Below are 21,412 nucleotides of genomic sequence, written 5' to 3' on the forward strand. Positions count from 1 at the left end.
TACAGAGAGATTTGAAATTGATCCTCTCATGGATTGGGAGCCAGTGTAGGGAGCTTAGGGCAGGCTTAGCAGAGCATCGTTTTTTTGTGCCTGTTAGCAGCCTAGCTGCAGAGTTCTGGACAAGTTGAAGTTTGTTTATGACCGATTTCGGGGCGCCAAGATATAGGGCGTTTCCATAATCCAGTCTGGACAGGATGAGACCCTGAATTAGGAGTTTTCTGGAGTGGGGGGGTAAAAGGGGAAGGATTTTACATGTGGTGCGTAGGAGACCAAAGCAGGTTCCCGCGGTATTCCTAGCTTGTGTTTGAAAATTGAGGTCCTGGTCCAGCCAGACACCCAGGCTTTTTATTTCTTTTTTTGGAGCGGGAACTGGTCCCATGCACGATGGCCACAAAAGTTTTGTGGTGAGTTTAGATTGATTGCCTAGCACAAGGATCTCTGATTTGTCTCCGTTTAGTTTCAGGAGAGATTTGCTCATCAATCTGGAGATTTCTTTGAGACAGGAGCATAGATTTTACTGGCAGTGGTCCGTCTGATTTAGAGAGACCATGAGTTGGGTGTCGACGGCATACGTGGCCACGTTGATGCCGAAAGGGGCTATAATTTCCTCCAGAGGGGACTTATACACCTTGAAAAGTGTAGGACTTAGGGATCTGAGGCACCCCCGTATTGGAGTGGCACAGCTCTGGATCTAATGTTGCCTTCGGCGACCTGAAAAGTTCTATCTTCTAGAAAAGATTTGAACCAGGATATTGGTGAACCTGTGACTCCTATTCTGCTTAGACGATGGACAAGTATAGAGTGGTCCACCGTGTTGAAGGCAGCGCTTAGGTCTAGGAGGATCACTGCTGCAGATACCTGCGTCCAGGACCATTCGTGCCTCTTCCACCATTGCCATCAGGGCGGTGTCTGTTCCCTGGCCAGGCCGGAAGCCTGTCTGTGAGCGGTGTAGGAGTCTGTTGGATTCGAGGAAGGCGGAGAGCTGTAGGTTAACGAATTTCTCTGCCACCTTGCTGATTTCAGGCAGTAAGGATATGGGCCGGTAGTTGCCCAGCTCTAGAGGGTCCAGATGGGATTTCTTTTACAGTGCTCTAACTGTAGACCTTTTCCAATTGAGAGGGACGGTGCCCAGTTCTAGGGAGGTGTTAAGTTAGTGATGGAGGGGGTGATGGTTGGTGTCATGAGTTTCAGGATGTTGAAAGGTGCTGGGTCGAGTGGGGAGCCACTTTTGATTGAGTTTAAAATATGGGGGAGCATCTCGCTTATCAGGAGAGAGAAGGAGTCAAAGAGGGGGGTGTTAATTGCGGGGGCTGGGGAGAGGTAATCTGGTGAGTAGTCGGGGACGGGGAGTGTTTTTAGGATATTTAGAATTTTTGTGGCAAAAACTCTGCCAGTTCGTTGCATCTGCGACCCGAGGGGTGGGTGACGGGGGTGGATCTGAAACTTTCAGCAGTTTTTTGACGATACAAAATGTTTCTCTAGAGGAGTTGGCGGAGGCTTGGATTTGTTCTTTATAGAAGGCGGCCTGGGTTGTTTTTAGTTTAGCTTTGTAGGACCTGATGGCTGCTTGGTATTCTATTTTTTTGTTATTGGCCCAGTCCCTCCTGAATATGCGTTTAAGTTTTTTGCATTGTTTTTTCAAGTCGCGGAGTTCTGGGGTGAACCAAGGGGATTTGAAGGTTTCATTTTTTTTAGGTAAGATTTTTCTTGGCAGTACTTGATCTAATGAGTTTTCTATCCAAGTGGAGAATTGCTCGTCTGCTAAGACTGGGTCTGGTTCGAATGATGGGGTGGTGATTTCGAGTTCGCGTCTCCAGTCCTCAGGGACTAATTCTGACCATGGGCATTCTGGGAAGCGAGGTGGAGGCCCGTGAACAGGTTCGGAGTTGGTTTGCCAGTGGAATGATAATAGGAAGTGGTCTGACCAGGGGATGGGGAGGGGCTTACTCGTTTTTAATTCGGTGATGTTTGAGAAGATGGGGTCTAGTAAATGGCCTTTTACATGTGTGGCTTGGTGGCTTTTCATGAGAAGGTGGTAGGAAACCAGGTCAAGTGTTAGGTCCCCTGCCACTTTGTCCGAAGGGTCATCAAAGTGGAGGTTTGGATCTCCCAGTAATGTAAAGTTGGAAGAGGAGCAGGCACGAGAGATGATGGCTTCCATCAGGGAGCTACATGTACTCCTGGTGGGCGGTACAGGAGAATGCCCGAAAGTGATTTTAAAGGGGAGAGTTGGATGATAAAAAGAACATTTTCACAATCAAGAATCAGGCTGTCTAGTATGCGGCAGGAGAGGTGACTTTTGTGAATGATTGCGATTCCACCGCCTTTCCAAGTAATTCTGTTGAGGCGTTGGGTGAGGTATCCTGGGGGGAGGGCTTGAACGATGTCTGGCTCTGAGCTTGGGGATAGACAAGTTTCTGTCAGAAACAGAACATCTAGCTCTGTGTCTTGGAGAAGCATATTGATTTCCAAGGAGCCTTTGGGTAGGGACCTGCAGTTCAGCAGGGCCATGCTGATTGGGTGCTCGATGGGGGGTGAGATTATCTTTGGAGATAGTGATAGAGTGTAGGAGCAGTGAGTGTAGTTGCTTTGTCGTTCCTCCAGGGAAAATGAGTGGAGGCATGGTGTATTTGTGAGCTGCCTGAGTTGTAGTAGTGTCTCCTGAGTATAAATTCTAGGGGGCTGATGGAGGGGGCAGCTATTCCTGGCCCTGGGCCAGTTCTGGCGCGGACGGGCACAGACGGGCTTGCCTTTGGCGCGCCTTCGGCCCGCCCGCTGCGCAGGTCCGCTGCGCGAACAGAATGGCATCGTTCTTTTATGGTAAAACAGGGTAGACCAACTAGCCTGCTAACCTGCGCCGCAAGCGAGAGGAAGTTGTAATCACTTCCGGTCCCGCCTTCACTACACAACAAATCTGACTATGTCAGTGGTGGACCGGGGAAGGGGGTGTTTGACAAGGTGAGCGCTGTGTGACTAAAAGACGAATTTAGCTGATTAAAAAGTGAAAGAGAGCAAGGTCTGCTGAGCAGAAGTGGTTTAAAATCAATGGGAGCCCTTTGCCACTCGCTCCAGCGATGTGGCAATTCGGTCTCTGTTACCTGAATGACGAGTCTGCCGGCGCGTGTGAATGCTCAGTTCTTGTACTATGGGTGGGCAGAATAACTAGCCTGCTAACCTGCGCCGCAAGCGAGGGGAAGCTGTAATCACTTCCGGTCCCGCCTTCCCTCCACAACAATCTGACTACGTCAGTGGTGGACAGGGGAAGGGGGTGATAGACAAGGTGAGCACTGTGTGACTAAAAGGCGAATTTAGCTGATTAAAAAGTGAAAGAGCGCAAGGTCTCCTGAGCAGAAGTGGTTTAAGATCAATGGGAGCCCTTTGCCACTCGCTCCAGTGATGTGGCAATTCGGTCTCTGCTACCTGAATGGCGAGTCTGCCACTATTAACCCCCAAAGAACTGCTTTCATTGCCTCCCACAATGTGATTAGGGAGACTTCTGTTGTGGAGCTTGCTCTTAAGTAGAGTTCTATCTTTTTCTTCATGTGTTCTTAAAACCTAACATCCTTCAGCCACCCAACCTAAAAAGGCTCCAGTGCATGTTAGACCTACACCTCCCCAGTCCCATAGTGAATTAAATCGGTGATTGGCCCAACAGTACCCCTGCATGAATTGTAGCTCCTGACGACTATCAGAGTCCAGCAGCTGGGAGGAAGAAGTAGTCTAGTCTTGAATGTGACCTATGGGAGTGGGAATAGTATGTGAACTCACATGCTGACTTCTTCTTTGCTCTCCAAGGATTACAAAGCCGCAGGGACTCCACCTATGGTGCAATGGTTTAGCCCCTCTTTTCAAATCAAGTTGTAGGTACATGACATCATTGAAATCCCCCCTACGATAAGCTCCTCATCCAGGCCCAAGGTGATAACTGTCATCAGATTTTTCATCGTGGTCGCCTGCAGGGTCGGTGGAATATACACAGACACTACTGCCAATGGAATGCCAAACAGGAAGCCCGTAATCACCACATATCTATCTATGGCATATCAGATAGTGTCCATGACCATCAGGGGAAAAGTAACTCCTCTGGAACCCCTGGTGAACCCTGCATGATTAAAGACTTAGGGCCAGATGTAGGTAATTTCTATTTACCGACTCCTAAATACCGACTCATACCGAATCGGTGTTTAAGAGTCGGTAAATAGGAAGGAGGCAGATGTAGGTAAAAAATTACCGATTCTGTAAGAGTCGGTATTTACCGAATCCGTAAATACCGATTTGGTATTTCACATTGATTCCTATGGGCCTTGAAGCCCATAGGAATCAATGTGAAATACCGATTCGGTATTTACAGATTCGCTAAATACCGAATCCTGCAAGGGTGCAGGGGGTGTCACTTTGACACCCTCTAGCACCCAAGGTACAGGCATGTGTGCCATGTGGCACACATACATGCCCTAAGGGCATGTCTGTGTGTCACATGGCACAGGTGTGCATGCACAGATGTGCATGCACACCTGAATTCGGTATTTTACCACCCAATAGGATTGGGTGGTAAAATACCGACTCTTAAGGGCCTGTGGCACTCTTAGGAGTGTCACCTACATATGGATTTACAGAATCAGTATATTTACCGATTCGGTAAAATACCGAAGTGGTAAATTTACCGAATCGGTAAATATACCGATTCTGTAAATTCAGACCCACCTACATCTCAAAAGCCAAAGACCGGTCGGTAACGTCCGAAATCGGCCGTTACCGACCGGTATTTGGCGACCTACATCTGGCCCATAGTGTCCCAAAAGGAACCCCCTATTCCGAAGAAAATGTGTCTCTTGCAACAATGGAACCACTGGGACCAGATTGTGGCACTTTCGAAGGATTGTTGTGCATTCTATTTTATCCAGCAACCCACTGAAATTCCAAGACAATTGCTTGTAGTGTATGGTGCTGTTGCAAGAGGTCTTGGCAGGTCATTGCGCCCTTTTGACTGGGGTCCGCAATCTGTCTTGCATGAGACGTAGTATTGTGACCAAATCAACCCTAAAGTACCCAACTCTCCCCCCAACAACCCTCTACTCAACATCTCTAAGTGGAAGCATTTTTCACCTCTAAAAAATCAACCCCAATAGAAACAACATACAATACAATATAATACTAAATCAAAATAAAGTACCCACAATAATGTTGTGTTGTGGGTAGTTGTTTGCCTCGGGCCAGCCCCTCTCCCCAGAGGCAATGTGTCTCTTATCCCTCCGTGAATGAGAAAACACTTGTAGCTCTACATGGAGGAAAGAAAGGAAGGGGACTAAACCCCTCCTCTATGCCGCTGAATAATATCTCATCATCCACTAGTAGGGTCCCCTCCCTGGTACTCACCAGAGCTCTATGAGGAGAATGCCCTATGTTTATCCTCCTGTTATAACCAGATTTTGCCTCCTATCAGTCTGCTGCATTTCAGCCTAGAGTGGGATGGTTGACACCCTTCAGTCTCCCGAGATGTCATTGGCTCCTTTGTTGATATGGGCAGTTATTTAATCTCCGACGCTTAGATCCAGGTCTCTTACGGGCTTTAAAATAAAAATGGTTCCCTACTGATACATAACTTTTAGTTTGGCAGGGTACATCAGCACATTCAATGTACATAGCCCTGACTTTCCACTTAACCTATAAGAAACATTTACGAAGGAGCTGCACTTAACTGTGTAATTGGGGAAGAACATAAACTTGGAGTCGGTGCAAAGGACGTCTGGATGTTGGCATGCCTGCCATGGGATAGAGTCTCTGCCTAAAAAGTTCAGTACCCTAATGATAATGGCTCTAGGCTGTGTCATCGGCAGAGGGCATGGGGCCAGCGCTCTGTGTGCCCTTTCCAGAACGAAGTAGGGGGATAGCTCACAATCCGGGACCCTGGTTCTGAACTATTCTGTGAGGAATTTCTCTGGGTGCTGGTCCCCCACGCCATCTGGCAGGTCTACCAGCTGGGAGGGTCCTCCTTACACACAATGCAAGGGACATCTGCCCTCGCTTGTTTCTGTGAGGCCATGTCTTACTGGCCCAGTGCTGGGGCACTCCCTCTCCCCTCCTCTCTCCAGATGTCCTCCTGAGACGCCACGGTGATCAGGCGTGGAGTAAGGCTGGGCTTGTGTGACCATAACTGCCCCCCATTGGCTGTAGCAGTCTCCCAGGGCTTCTGGGCTCCCAGAGGGGGATCACCTCCTGAGGTTGAAGCCATGTACCCAGTCTCCTACCTTTGGGGCGAGACATCTTGTGTGGGTCCCGGCCCACCTGGGCTGTAATCTAAGTCCTGGATGCTCATGCTGCCTATCCAATCTCCTCTACTCTGGCCCACCAATTTGGCTGTCACAATCCGATGTGGCTGCCTAAACATGAAAAGCGGCCCCTACCACTCCCCTCTCATGTGGCTGTTTCCTTTGTGCCCCAAGAGTCAATACGGAGGTAAAGATGGATCGCCGCTGTGGGATTGCAGCTCCAGGATGGGTACGTTGGCAGCAGTCCAGTCTTCCGACATGTCGTTGTTTGCCTAATGCTTTTCTCTTATCCCTGGCTACCTGCATGGACTTGGGTAGGACAAAGGGTACAAGAGTAGGGGCCACAACATGGATGTTTGCATCAGAGAAAAGGTTGCTCCATAGTCGGCTCGCCCAGTCTGCAGTTGCAGCCCTGGCCACGTGTGGCGCCCAGTCCGGCTCCTCCACTCTAAGGTACCTGTTCTGCTGTTTCCAGCCACCTCTTGGAAGTGAAAGCGGCTTCGTGCCACACCCGGCCACTTGGCTGTCTTCTCTCCCTTGCACGACCCAGGAGTCAATGCACAGGGAGGTTCACCATTGTGATTTCACAGCTTCAGGTGATGTTTGTCACCAGACACGTCTCCAGGCAGGTCGTACGAACTCCCAGGCTGTCGATCGCCAAAATTGTCTCTCATCCCAGGCTCCCTGGATGGGCTCCGGTGGACCAAAGGTGGTTAGTATATGGGCCACCGCACCAGTACTTACGGCTGAATAAGGTAGCCTAAGGGTCGGATTCAGCAGGATTCTCGGAACTGGCACGAAGCTCGCGTAAAATGTAGCCTCCATCTTACACTACTTGGCAACTCCTCCCAGTAATTTCTTTCTTGATGCTCTTTGCAATGTAGTCGAGGTGAGTGATTTGTCAATAGTAGGCGAGAACTTTGGGAGCCAGGATGGTATTCATCAGATAACGTAGATACTGTATTGTTTAGAAAGAGACATAAACAATTTCTTGGGTCAAGAGCAGAGTAACCACTTCTGGTAGCAGCACACTTGTACACTGTCAGCTTACCATTATTCACTGTTTCTGCATCTTTGATCCATTACTCGCAAAAGTAATAGTTCTGCTTTTAAAGGGGATGAACACAAGGTACTAAGGCCATGAAATGCCCAATAGGAATCGAACATAGTGTGCTATCTCTTGTACAAATGTTTTCCTTAGTTTTTTAGTTTCTTGAGGTGTGCAGCCTTTTGTGACTTCTGTCTCTGTGAGACGCATGAGAGTCTAGATGTGTTGACAACGGTCTTGGTAATGCTGATATTTTAATTATATTTTCAGGATCCATCTATTCTGCTTGAAGAAGTAACACCACCGGAACACAGGGATGCCTTCGACATGCCCACCATTGCAGCTGAGAAATATGTGAGTCTTCTTTAAAGTTCTATACCAGCAAGTTCATGTGCCCTCTCTCTGAAACGTTGTCGCTTCCATTCTATCTACACAAAATAAAGTAAATACACAAGATACCAAAGAAATAACTGCCCATGGAAACTGTACTCCATTCTCAGAAACAAAAGGAATTCAATACAATATTACCAAGGAGTGAATGGTGTAGTAACTCACTCAGTCTCTCATCCAGTGGTACCCTTAGAGAGCTAGAACGGATTTCGTAACTTCAACGCTGGTTTTAGTGCACAGTGTAAACGGATAAAGGTGGAAACTATCTCTTGCTGGAAACATGAATTAATTAAAACAATCACCCTTCTGACTACAAGATTAACCTCTTCTGTGAGAGAAGAGAACAAAGCACACAGGGGTTGATCGTATTTGTGGACGAGCAAGGAACTATGGGATCGAAAATTCCCTTTCACCGTAGGAGCAAATTTAGCTTTTTCTATCCTCACTTCTAAACCAGGAAAAGGATTCAGCTGCATTGGCAATGAGCAACAGAGAACACAATCTCCTATTCCCTGGGATAAACTAGTTACTGGCAATGCCCACAGTTTACAATTTTTTTGAAAAATAAGTCATCTGTTATGCATGTTGTCACATCTAAATAGCCTTCTCGTTTCCATTCTCTCTATCTACCAGCTCGAGGACATGATCAAAAGTATGAAAAACACTCTCAAGTTGTGCGACTACATACTTTCTAAGTAGGGTGAGGTAAGATTTTGATGCTTTTGTTTTTTCTGTCAATGTCAGTGAGAGTGTGAGTACTATCAGATTGAAAGGATCACACAACAAACCATCACTAATCAATGGGGTCACTGGAATATAATGTAAATGCAAGGTGGATATGTACAGTGCTGCTTGACACCCATGAGGGTAGCCAGGCGCTTCTTCCATACAATTTTGGGTTTGCTGTACTTACCAAATAATCCACTCTATGCTACATAGATTACAGATTTCCACAAATAAATGTATTGATAGTTTAGAATAATCAAAAATAACACATGGTGCTGCGCCACGGCAAACATTAACTACTCACCAAATTACCTCACCCACGTGCTATACTGGGATACGAGAGGCAAAGCTTTTTGGGAGAACAGCATTAATGTGTGATAAAATAGCAGAATAGTATTCTCACAGAATGTAATAAATTATGCTGCATAATTTTCACTGTGTCCCATAATATAGCCTTCCAAATGTGCCTCCTGAACATTGATATTGTCGGACACTAATATAACTGACAAAAAAGCGCGCCAAAATATTAAAAGGTAAATGTGAACAGATTTTCTGTACCTAATTCCACATATGTGTACCAAAAATATATATACATATGTCTTCATTTATGTGGAGTTAGGAATGGTAAATATATCTGCCCCTCTTTGCATTTACCATTCAATATTTTGTCCCTCGATATTTTGTCCATGGCATTAGTGTGCCATAATATTCTTGTACAAGAGTACAATTGGCCCTTCATAGTCTCATAATTCCAGAAGCACTTCTGACAGAAGGCCTTTGATTAATGTTTTAAATTACATTCCAATTGGGTGTGTTGAAAAGGAACGAAATACATAGGTTTTCAAGTTAGAGAAATATGTAGAGAAATATGTAACCAACAATGGACATGGCGAGACTGAGGGATCACATCCCATTGGTGCTGGAGAAGGAGTGATTCTGGGGTAGGGTTGTCCAAAGCAGTTGTCATCAAAGAAATATGTCTATGTTGGGAAAGATTGAGTGCAAAACCTTTTAGAAGAGAAAGACAGTGGACCTTTACCTTTGTGAACCAGGCCCTTTTTGTTTTTATGAATTCATAGATGTATCATCTGAAAATACAGCCACCAAGAGCTTGGCTGAAATCCCAGTATGGATGCTTTGTGATTTCAAAATAAGAGCATAATAATTCTGAAAATCTAGTTCAGATGCAAGAGGGGGCTATGAGTAAGCATGGGTATCTGCCCCCTTGAGTCTAAGACTGGCATTTATCAGGTCGAGATCACATTGTTAAAAATAATTCATCTGATTACAAAACACCTACTGCCTGTTTAGGGACTTCACAGAGTCTTCAATTCTGTAGAGTATATACTGTGTAGTAGAGGGTGTGACACTGAATAGAGCAAGAAGCAGCTGCGGGAGTACAATATTTGAAGGCAGCACATTTTTATGAACTAACTTACCTCTTGTCATATTTGAAGAGGCACAATCTTTTCAGTGCTGAATCCCCTTCACCTTGGTTAAATGTATTCAAATTCTTTGCAAGCCAAAGTTGGAAACAAGCCAAAATATATCTTAAGAGCTCATGGTGCCTCAATTGCTTGCTGCACTGTAAGGATGAGAGAGGGGGGTCCCAGTGAGAATGAGCTAATAGATAAAAGATAAACACAAATAATAATACACTTAATGAATCTACAATGTTTTAATCACAAAGTAGATGAAGCCAAGATATAGTATCAAACAATTTGTCAATTTATAAATCTCCATTGGTTGGATAGTGCCCAAGAACAAGGGTTAAGTGATAGGTGAGGATAGTGCAAGTAGGGAAAGTGACATAAAAATCAGAACAGGATCTGATACATTTGCATATGTATTGAAATGCTCAAGAGACAATAAATCAAGACAATCACTCAAAACGCATGCCCCACATAGTACAAATTATTTAACATTGTTAAATGGGGGCTGGAGAGCAGGAAAGTGTTGTCGACGTTTCGACCCTCAGAAGAAGCAGGACTTATTGAACCCTTGCAATGGGGTCTTCATCAGGACGGGTATTGGGACTAGCAACCTATTAATGTCAAAAATAGAGGAGTGTAAATTAATGACCCCAGTGTGGAGCATGGACAATCATTGAGACAATTTAGTTATTTGGCACACATTGAAAAGAAGAGAGCAAACCAAGTAATTCGGGGCTCATCATCTTATCATCACATAGGGAAAAACCTCCATGAAGACGGAATTGATCTAGATAAAGTAAACATATAGGGCAAACGTATTTAATACTAATTTGATAGACAAGGAAAGGCTGCATCATCAATGCTGGATGTGCACCACATGAGACTTACATCTGAGTGAATTCAAAAACGGGGCAGGCGTCGAGGAGTAGGTCAGGAGCAGCCCGGGGACGTTGGGCAATGGATTCCACGAATCAATCTAAAACAGTAGGAAGACTACATCAGGGAAAAGCATACTCGGGGCTAGGAGAAGAGTCTTATGACTGGTAGCGAGGCTTACCGTAATCCTAGGTGTGATATACGGTTGTCCCCATAAGTGCGACAGACATCTCAATGAATTCCCAAAGGGGGGGGGGGCGCGCGCGCGTCGAGGTGTAGGTCAGGAGCAGCCCGGGGACGCTGGGCAGAGGATTGCACAAATCAATCTAAAGAATAAGGAGACTACATCAGGGAAGGACGAACCCAAGATTAGGTTAAAAGTATTGTGGCTGGTTCTGAGACCATAGCTTACCGTAATTCTGGGTAGAGCAAGCGCTGTGAATGAATCAATGGTCACCCGCTAAGGAGAATCAAGGACAAGTAATCAATACCAGCACTGGCAGAGTCATTTAGCAGTTGTACAGTTGCAATGCGGAAAAACCGACAGAGCAGCCGTGAGACATATCGAGTGAGGAGTCGGGTCCGGCGTCTTCACAGTAAGCTGGAGGCTGACCGGCGCGTTTCCTGTTAAAGTCGTTACCGTGGTAATCCGATCAGGTGACCAAGAAATGCGGTCGATATGGTAGAAAGACTCAGCAGCAAATGTGCTGCGTGGCTAGAGCTGGGGATAGGATTCCATAAATACTCACAGCTGTGGGGTGATTAAAATAAGTCAATGCTAAACTGAAAAATTATTAAGACATTGTTATATTGTGATGACAAGGGAATTTGTCAAAGGTCTACAAGCAGCTGGGAATGCGAGGCTTATTTAAATAATATCGTCAGTCGGAAGGGCCAACAGGTACACCTTCCAATTTCATAGCAGCATGAAGTATCATCCTTGGGCTGCATATATCCACGATTTAATGGAATACATGTATATACTGTTGGCTGACCTACACCTACACCTCGTCTCAATAATTAATGGGATGCCCTTCCGACTGACGATATTATTTAAATAAGCCTCGCATTCCCAGCTGCTTGTAGACCTTTGACAAATTCCCTTGTCATCACAATATAACAATGTCTTAATAATTTTTCAGTTTAGCATTGACTTATTTTAATCACCCCACAGCTGTGAGTATTAATGGAATCCTATCCCCAGCTCTAGCCACGCAGCACATTTGCTGATGAGTCTTTCTACCATATCGACCGCATTTCTTGGTCACCTGATCGGATTACCACGGTAACGACTTTAACAGGAAACGCGCCGGTCAGCCTCCAGCTTACTGTGAAGACGCCGGACCCGACTCCTCACTCGGTATGTCTCACGGCTGCTCTGTCGGTTTTTCCGCATTGCAACTGTACAACTGCTAAATGACTCTGCCCGTGCTGGTATTGATTACTTGTCCTTGATTCTCCTTAGCGGGTGACCATTGATTCATTCACAGCGCTCGCGCACTAATGGGGACGACAATATTACCTACCCAGAATTACGGTAAGCTATGGTCTCAGAACCAGCCACAATACTTTTAACCTAATCTTGGGTTCGTCCTTCCCTGATGTAGTCTCCTTATTCTTTAGATTGATTTGTGCAATCCTCTGCCCAGCGTCCCCGGGCTGCTCCTGACCTACACCTCACGCGCGCCCGCCCCCCCCCCTTGTGAATTCATTGAGATGTCTGTCGCACTTATGGGGACAACCGTATATCACACCTAGGATTACGGTAAGCCTCGCTACCAGTCATAAGACTCTTCTCCTAGCCCCGAGTACGCTTTTCCCTGATGTAGTCTCCCTACTGTTTTAGATTGATTCGTGGAATCCATTGCCCAACGTCCCCGGGCTGCTCCTGACCTACGCCTTGACGCCTGCCCCGTTTTTGAATTCACTCAGATGTAAGTCTCATGTGGTGCACATCCAGCATTGATGATGCAGCCTTTCCTTGTCTATCAAATTAGTATTAAATACGTTTGCCCTATATGTTTACTTTATCTAGATCAATTCCGTCTTCATGGAGGTTTTTCCCTATGTGATGATAAGATGATGAGCCCCGAATTACTTGGTATGCTCTCTTCTTTTCAATGTGTGCCAAATAACTAAATTGTCTCAATGATTGTCCATGCTCCACACTGGGGTCATTAATTTACACTCCTCTATTTTTGACATTAATAGGTTGCTAGTCCCAATACCTGTCCTGATGAAGACCCCATTGCAAGGGTTCAATAAGTCCTGCTTCTTCTGAGGGTCGAAACGTCGACAACACTTTCCTGCTCTCCAGGCCCTATTTAACAATGTTACATAATTTGTACTATGTGGGGCATGCGTTCTGAGTGATTGTCTTGATTGATTGTCTCTTGAGCATTTCAATACATATGCAAATGTATCAGATCCTGTTCTAATTTATATGTCACTTTCCCTACTTGCACTATCCTCACCTATCACTTAACCCTTGTTCTTGGGCACTATCCAACCAATGGAGATTTATAAATTGACAAATTGTTTGATACTATATCTTGGCTTCATCTACTTTGTGATTAAAACATTGTAGATTCATTAAGTGTATTATTATTTGTGTTTATCTTTTATCTATTAGCTCATTCTCACTGGGACCCCCCTCTCTCATTACCTCATATAACCCAGGTCCCAGCGACTTCAATTGGGTACAAACCCCCCCTCTCTATACCGCACTGTAAGGATGGACAATTGCCTACTTGACCTATCTGACCATGTACCTTTCAAATTCCAGGTACCTGCCTAAGTGCCATCGCTTTGACCTTTGTTTCGGACCACTGTGGCTGATATCACCGATAGCATTTATTGAGGATCCCTCACCATCTCCCTGTCTGATAAGCACTCAGAGCTGAAACACCATATCCCACCAGAGGACATGCAGAGAACCATTAGAAATCATTGAACAGTAAAGCTTCACTAGCCATAGAGAAACACGAAGATTCGACTTTTGTGATTTGGTGAAGGATGATGACCCTATCTCAGGAGTACGGTTGAGGATCACCTTGAATGACAACGAAGTTTTGCTTTCTCCGGTCTCGGGCTCCTACATCAAATAATTAACTGATATCAGTCTGGACACGTTGGTTCATCACAACCTGAGCAATATTAAGCAGTTGTAAATAGTTATTGTACAGCCATGATGAATTTTAAATTGCCTACTATTTGTAATGTGGATCGGACTCTTTGAAATATATTTGTATTGCGAATGTTGTTTCCCAGACCCACTGAATATAAACATTGTACATTGTTTGTATGTAATCTATTTTTAGGGCCCTTTGCAGTAAATATATATATATTTTTTAAATAAATCACTCTTGCCTTTAATGAGAACTCTCATATATTCTTGGCTACACAGTAATCCTTCAAGATCGAGTTTCAAAACTAAGTAGGTGTGGGGCCCATTGCATCACTATTATTCACTCATTGAAAATCACTCTCAGCAAGGTTTTTCTATGCAGAATTTAAGATTTGGATTAAACATGTTTCTTCAATCACATTCAAAAGTTTGAAACACAGGGACCCACTGATCTTTGTCTATTAATTCACTTGGGTCAGTCCTGTGCAGGGGAAGCAATATGAAATAAAGAATTCGTTTCATTAGCCTGGGGGGTAAACTGCTCCACTCGCGGGGTTTGCAGAGTTTTCCCCACTCTGCTCTCCGCACAGAGTGCAGAGTTTCGAAACAACTCTGTGTAGTAGCATGGAACTGAGATTTTCCTCTCGGGTGGGTTGCCACTCTAATTTGGCAAGAGCAAGCTAGGAAAATCCACTGCTAGACTATCTCCCGGGGAGATTTCTCAACACGGGCGGTCACAGCAGGTGATTACCGCTCACATTGAGAAGCCTGCCACTTGCGTTGAGAAAGCTGCCACTCAAGTAGAACATCAGCTCAAGGGGCAGAAGGAAGCTGTACCCTCTTGTGCTGCAGGTGGTGCCATGTGTGCTGTAATAATCCCAGTACGAAACATCTGTAGCATGACTTAACTCACTCCGCCGCATGCAGAGTTCAGCGGAACACAGTGGAGTTTTTTATGACCTCGTGAACTCCGCCCAGGCCTACTAATTTGCCCCTTGTTTATGTAAACGCTTATGCCAGCAATTAAAAAGCCATGAAGAACCTAGGAAATCACATTTACACAAATGACCATAAAAACAATCAATGTTGATTACATTTATTAATGGTCTTCAACTATTTTCAACCCTCATCACAATTAAGGGTGTTTCAATGGACAAAAATAATCTCACTCTTTGAATTGTTAGGCAGTATCCTTGAGCAGGGTAATGGGCACATACATCTTTCTTGGGACAATTGTTTTAAAAATTGACCTCAAATGACTTTTTCTACTCTTGACTCATTCTAAGAAGAAGGCAGAGATGTAACTGAGGGTCATATGGCTTCTCTGGCATTGGTCAGAGACAAGGTAATTAGTAAACAACCCCCAGTTGCTGTCTGTCTCAAAATGTCCTTTGGGAGAGAGAATTTGCTTGTTGTTTTGTAAAAGTGGGAGGGATAGAATTAAATGTGCAGGATGAGGGTTTGGTGCTTTTTATGGCAGACTGAATTCAGCACTCTCTAGAACGGATTTCTTTCCTTGCGATGCACCGCGTTACTTCATCTTTACTTGAGGTATGAAAACTCATATTATTGGGGATAGTGCCTCACTAAAGTCCCATACCAACTGCCTTTTGGGGTACAAGTCTTTAAGGCCTAAGTAGGATAGCTTGATTCTAGTGGCTGAAAGTCCGAAACCGGTCCTAGGATGCTTGTTTCCAGTCCAGGGAGGACCTGGCTTGGCAGTTCGAGCTGGACTGTTCCCATGGGGCACAGGGTCAAAACTGATTTGCATATGGCTGGGTTCAAACTGGAATGGCATGGTGAAAAAAAAAAAAAACGATGCACTTATGCCCTGATCTCTGTACTGGGGTGAATGTATGACATTGTTCTGCATTCTGTCCATCAACTGTTGTTTTTGCATTTGTCACCCCCGAGTGAAACGGGTATGCTCAGACGTGAGTTCCGTGCTCTCCATGCCACTGGAATCAAGCTATCCTGGCTGATGAGGGCTGAAAGGCCGAAACCGGTCCTAGGATGCTTCTTTCCAGTCCATGGAGGACCTGGCTTGGCAGTTTGGGCTGGACTGTTCCCATGGGGCACAGGGTCAAGACTGATTTGCATATGGCTATGTGTGAACTGGAATGGCACAGTGAGCAAAAAAACGATGGATTTAGGCCCAGATCTCTGTACTGTTATGAATGTATGACATTGTTCTGCATTCTCTCCATCAACTGTTGTTTTTGGATTTGTCACCCTTATCCATCAGGGTTTGTTAAGTGTAACAGATATAAAAGAAACCTCAATGTTACTAAATCGTGACTGATGAAGTAAATATTCCCCAGAAAGTGCATCCTGTGGTTACAGCCTACTTGGCAGGGAATAGAGTTACTACTGACAGAAGAAGAAGTCATATTCATTCCAGGGACATGTTCACTCGTTAAATCTATTATTAATGGGTAGCTGTAGCTGCAGCCGATGATAACACATGATGAAAAAAAAATACTTGCTATTATACCTGCCCAAATTACCAATGCAAAGAGCTTCTCTTAACATATTCAGAGCATATTAAGTGAAATCAAGGAGGGTTACCACATGTCATGGAGCCAGGGTGGGCGAGTCCATTAATGTTACCTGTCAGCAATGCCCAGCATTAGTAGAATACACCTCTCACCTACCAAGAGACCAACAGTAATTATTGGTCGGCAAAGACATTCTACAAGAGATTATACAAGTTTACTGACAGCTGAGACAATATGTATTACATGAACTGAGACTGCAGCAGGCCCACTATACTTGTTACTCCTACCCCGATTAATCCACTGACTATAACTTACAGGGCAAAATGAGATGTCTCTTAGGTAGCCTTTAAGACAAGTTGTATCATTTTTAGGCGGCCCAAGACAGAAAATTGTTACTGATCTTAATTTATAACAATGAGAGCCTTTTACCAATGGCGTCCTGTGGCTAAGCTTACAGATGAACCAAAAAATGAGCAACAAGTATACCCTTTTAACACTAGGCCCTCAGGGTAGAGAAGTTGAGCAGACCAAGGCTTGTCAGGGAAATGGTCAATCGAACAATCAATCAGGATTTATAAAGCATGGCTAATCACCTGATAGAGTATTCATGGGCCTGCAGGCCCCACAGGCTTATTCGACCAGCCAGGTCTTGAGAGCCATTTGAAATTCTGAAAGTGAGGTGATTGTCCGGAGGTATGTGGAGAGGCTATTCCAGGTCTCTGCTGCGATGTGTGAGAAGTAGTGTCCTCTACTTCAGCAGATACAGGCAGTACGGGCAAGTGAAAGGGGGGCAGAACGTGGTGTTCTTTTTTTAAACTTTTTTTATTGGCATTTTGAATCAACTTACTCATAATTGGCACATCACAGGTAATTTTCCACCACATAAAGCACCTCCCCGCCCCTCCGCCCCTCATCCATTTCAGTGGTATTGCATACAGCAATTCAACATTGTCCATTCCTAGCCCATCAAACACCAAGTCCCTACATGTGGCATCCTTCAAGGGGGGGTCCCTTAGGTCCCAGTGTCATGCACCACAAGCCGTGGACCACAGCAAACATCCTAGCCTATGTGCCCAGAAGCTTTTCAATCAATCCCCAATCCCACATCAAATCCATGGTACTTCCTCCATTTCCCCCAAACCTTATGAAACTTTTGGGGGCAGCCCATAGCTTTATATGTCACTCTTTCTGCCGCCATGTACATGTCCATTCCCCTCCGTCAATCTCCCACCTTTGGAGGTAATTGTGCTCCCCATGCTCGTGCTAAATCTCTCTTTGCCACTACTAGCGCCAGCAAGGCAAAGATCAGGTGCGGGCGAGTCAGACCTATCTCCATGGTTATTCCCAGTAACACAAACTTAGGGTCCATCGGTAACGTCACCTCCAAAATCTTACTCAGCTTACCCAAGATACGTGTCCAATAAGTGGTTATGATGCAGAGCTCCCACAGGGTTTGGAAAAATGTACCCTGGGGGAGTCCGCATCTCAAGCAGCAAGGGTCACTAGCCCTGCCTATGCGGTCCATTCTAACCCTGTCATAATAGACCCTGTGCAGTATTTTGTATTGGATGAGACAAAGTCGGGTTTTGATCGCTACCTCCCTGTGGTGCATCAGGGCCGCCTCCCAGTCTACGGTGTCCATGTCGCCCACGTCCCGCTCCCAGATTGTCCTCAGTTTCCCTAACCCGTCCGGTGCATTATTGTTCAGCGTTTTATAAGTCAAGTATACAAGTTTATTGGGGACTTGTTCTTGTAATAGTCGACCCTCCATGGCGGCATACTCCGGTAGTGGAGATGTTAACGCTACCTCCACCTTCCAGGCATGACGCAAACGCGCATATTTGAAGAACTGCGCTGGGGTCAGCCCATATTCCGCCCTTAGGGAGTCATGCATCTTAAGGAGTCATACGTCTTAAGCTCTCCTTTTACCACTAGGTCTCCGAGCGTTGAAATCCTTATGGTGTCCCACCGGTAAGTTTGTGCAGCTCTTTCAGCCACGTACAGGTCCAGATCGGTGTCGGCTTGGTCGGTTTGTGTGTCCATCCCATCATCTTCGTCGGGCCCATACATCTAAGGTAATCTGTGTGGCCGGTAGCAGCCGTCGCCTCCCAGTTCCCCCGTATAAATAGTGCAAACTGGTGCGGTGTGTCATGGAGGCCCTCTCTAGCCTATAGGTTGGGTGTCTGCCGGTGCATGTAGCCATTCATTTATTGGTGCAAGATGCTCCGCCCAGTAATAGGTCTCTATATCCGGCAGGGAGATCCCCCCATTGTATTGAGTTCATCGGAGTGTAGTTAGGGCTATTCTAGGTTGCTTCCCTAGCCATATGAGGGCGCGCAGTTCGGCATGAATTGTGTGAATTGTCTGGTGGGGTAGGGGAAAATATTCATTCAGAGGGGCATACAGAAATCATGGTAGTGTAATCATTTTGAACTTTGCCGCTCGGCCTCAGATCGTCAGAGGTAGGGACTTCCATCAGAGGGCGTCTTCTGCAAAGTTCTTACTTACCCTAAGTATGTTCTTTTGATAGGAAACTTGTTTGTCGGTTGCCAGGTGGACCCCCAGGTATTTAAATCCAGACTAGGTGACCTGTAGGGCTCCCGGTAGTGGGGGCCAATCTTCTTCGGGCGTGGGCTATATAGAATCTGATTTGTGCCAGTTTATCTTGTAACCTGAGAGGGAGCCATATTTGTCTAGAAGTTCAAACAGCGTCGGAATCGTAATCGTCGGCTGTGTCACGTGTAGGAAGATATCGTCTACATATAACAAAATGTTCTCCTCATGGAGGTCCGCCTGTGTGATTCGGAAGCCGTGCACCCCCTCTGCTTGACGGATATCACATGCCACTATTTTGACTGTGAGGGCGAACAGTAGCGGGGAAAGGGGGCAGTACTGGCGAATCCCCCTCCGAACGGGGAAATCTTCCGACATTACACCATTGATTTGTACCCGGGCCCTAGGATCCGTGTACAATAGACCTACCCATCTTCGAAAATTGGGGACGACACCGAACGTGATCAATATTGCTTCCAAAAAGGGCCAGTGGACCGCATCAAACACCTTATCGGCATCTAGGGAGAGGAACATATGTGGGTCTTTCCTGTGTTGTACCTCCATAAGCCAGTTATGGATCAGTCAGAGGTTTTGCCTTGTCGCCCTATCCGGTAGGAACCTCGTCTGGTCCTGGTGCACCAATCCGGAGATCACCTGGCGTAAGCGGAGGGCCAGAACCGTAGCCAGCAGCTTGGCCTCCACATTGAGGAGAGATCGGTCTATACTACTCACAGGCTTCTGGAGGCCTGCCCTGTTTATATATCAGTACAATTGTGGCCATTCTCAGGTCTGGCGGGAGCTCACAGTCTTGGGCTGCTTCTCCATACATCACCAGAAGGTGGGGAATTAAAAGGTCAGCTCCTTTCTTAAAGAATTCCGCTGGAAGCCCATTTGGGCCTGGAGCCTTCCCTTCCCTGGCCGGAGCCTAGTTATCGCTTCCCTTATTTCCATGGCCGTGATATCGGCCTCAAGGGTTTCTTTGTCTTCCTCAGTTAAGACTGCGGTGTGGATCTCAGCCAGGTAGGCCGCTATGTCACCAGTATCTCCCAGGCCCCGAGCCGCATAAAAATCCAGAAAATAGGAGGCAAACGCCTGGGCTATCTGGGGGTCTCCCCTCTGCAATCGTCCCTGCCTATCAGTCACTCCCTCTACCCATCGTGCGTCTCTCTCTCTCTGAGACTCAGCCAAGCCAGGAGCTTCCCAGATTTGTCCCCGACGTCGTATAACCTGTGCAGGGTTGCAAGTGCCTGTGCCTTTGCCTTATTGGTGGCCAGGTCCCTATACTGTTGCTGCGGTTCTCTGTCAATCAAGTGCTGTCGTCCAAGGCCTAAAATTTTAGTTTCCAGTGCGCACAACTCCTCCTGGGCTTTCCGTTTCTCCCAGGAGTCCCTATTCTGTGCCTTATCTCGAAGGACCGTTTTGTAGGCTTCCCATAAGGTCACCCCTGACTGCACAGAGCCTAGATTTTCGGCAAAGTATACCTTTGTATCGGCCTGGATGCCCTGTAAGATCGTGTGGTTTTGTAGGTCCCATTGTGTCAGTCTCCAGCCCCCTGTCTGTGGTCGCGGCCTTCCTCCCAGCCAGACCAGCAAAGGCGAGTGGTCCGAAATACCCCGGGCTGGATACGCAGCTTCAGAAAGGGGGTTGGGAGCACACTGCCTCCCAGTACCAGCACAGTTTGCCCCATTGCATCCTTGTAAATGTAGTACACAGTTCAAACTTACTTCAAAATTAGCTGGAGTGTTTCACCAAAGTTGGCGCAGACATTGCTGTATATCTCTAGACACGTGTTTCTGGGTTGAGCCCGTCTTCAGTAGAGAGCAGCAGTATTAGAGAGCAACAAAAGAAAATCATCTGGGGTTGCTGGAAAGGCTGCCAAGTTCCTCTTAGGTCACAGTACCACTCACAGGCACACAGGTGCATCGGGAAAGCTCGTCAGCTTGCTGGCTCAAGGGAGCCTTTTAAACAGAAAGGGTGTTGGGACCACACTGCCTCACAGTCACAGCACAGTTTGCCCCATTGCATCCTGGTAAATGCAGTACACAGTTCAAACTTGCTTCAAAATTAGCTGGGGTTTTTCACCAACGTTGGTGCAGACATTGCTGTATATCTCTAGACACGTGTTTCTGGGTTGAGCCTGTCTTCAGTAGACAGCAGCAGTATTAGAGAGCAAAAAAATCATCTGGGGTTGCTGGAAATGCTGCCAAGTTCCTCTTAGGTCACAGTATCACTCACAGGCACACAGGTGCAGCTCCAAAGCTCATCAGCTTGCTGGCTCAAGGGAGCCTTTTAAACAGAAAGGGGGTTGGGAGCACACTGCCTCACAGTCCCAGCACAGTTTGCCCCATTGCATCCTAGTAAATGCAGTACACAGTTCAAACTTACTTCAAAATTAGCTGGAGTTTTTCACCAAAGTTGGTGCAGACATTGCTGTATATCTCTAGATCCGTGTTTCTGGGTTGAGCTCATCTTCAGTAGAGAGCAGCACTATT

The 21,412-nt window shown here is 46.0% G+C and overlaps 1 protein-coding gene across 1 annotated transcript in view; it reads left to right on the forward strand.

The window, feature by feature from the left end:
• LOC144783339 (maestro heat-like repeat-containing protein family member 1) overlaps positions 1-14,129 on the forward strand; it is a 136,016-nt gene extending 121,887 nt beyond the window's left edge. Inside the window, exons 19-21 of the mRNA XM_078662364.1 lie at positions 7,588-7,671; positions 8,341-8,412; positions 13,528-14,129. Of these exons, the coding sequence (XP_078518490.1) occupies positions 7,588-7,671; positions 8,341-8,406 (150 nt within the window). The 3' untranslated portion in view covers positions 8,407-8,412; positions 13,528-14,129. The remainder of the gene's footprint in view (positions 1-7,587; positions 7,672-8,340; positions 8,413-13,527) is intronic.
• The last annotated feature ends 7,283 nt before the right edge of the window (positions 14,130-21,412 follow it).

Source organism: Lissotriton helveticus, chromosome 9 (genome assembly GCF_964261635.1).
Source record: "Lissotriton helveticus chromosome 9, aLisHel1.1, whole genome shotgun sequence".
NCBI lineage: Eukaryota > Metazoa > Chordata > Amphibia > Caudata > Salamandridae > Lissotriton > Lissotriton helveticus.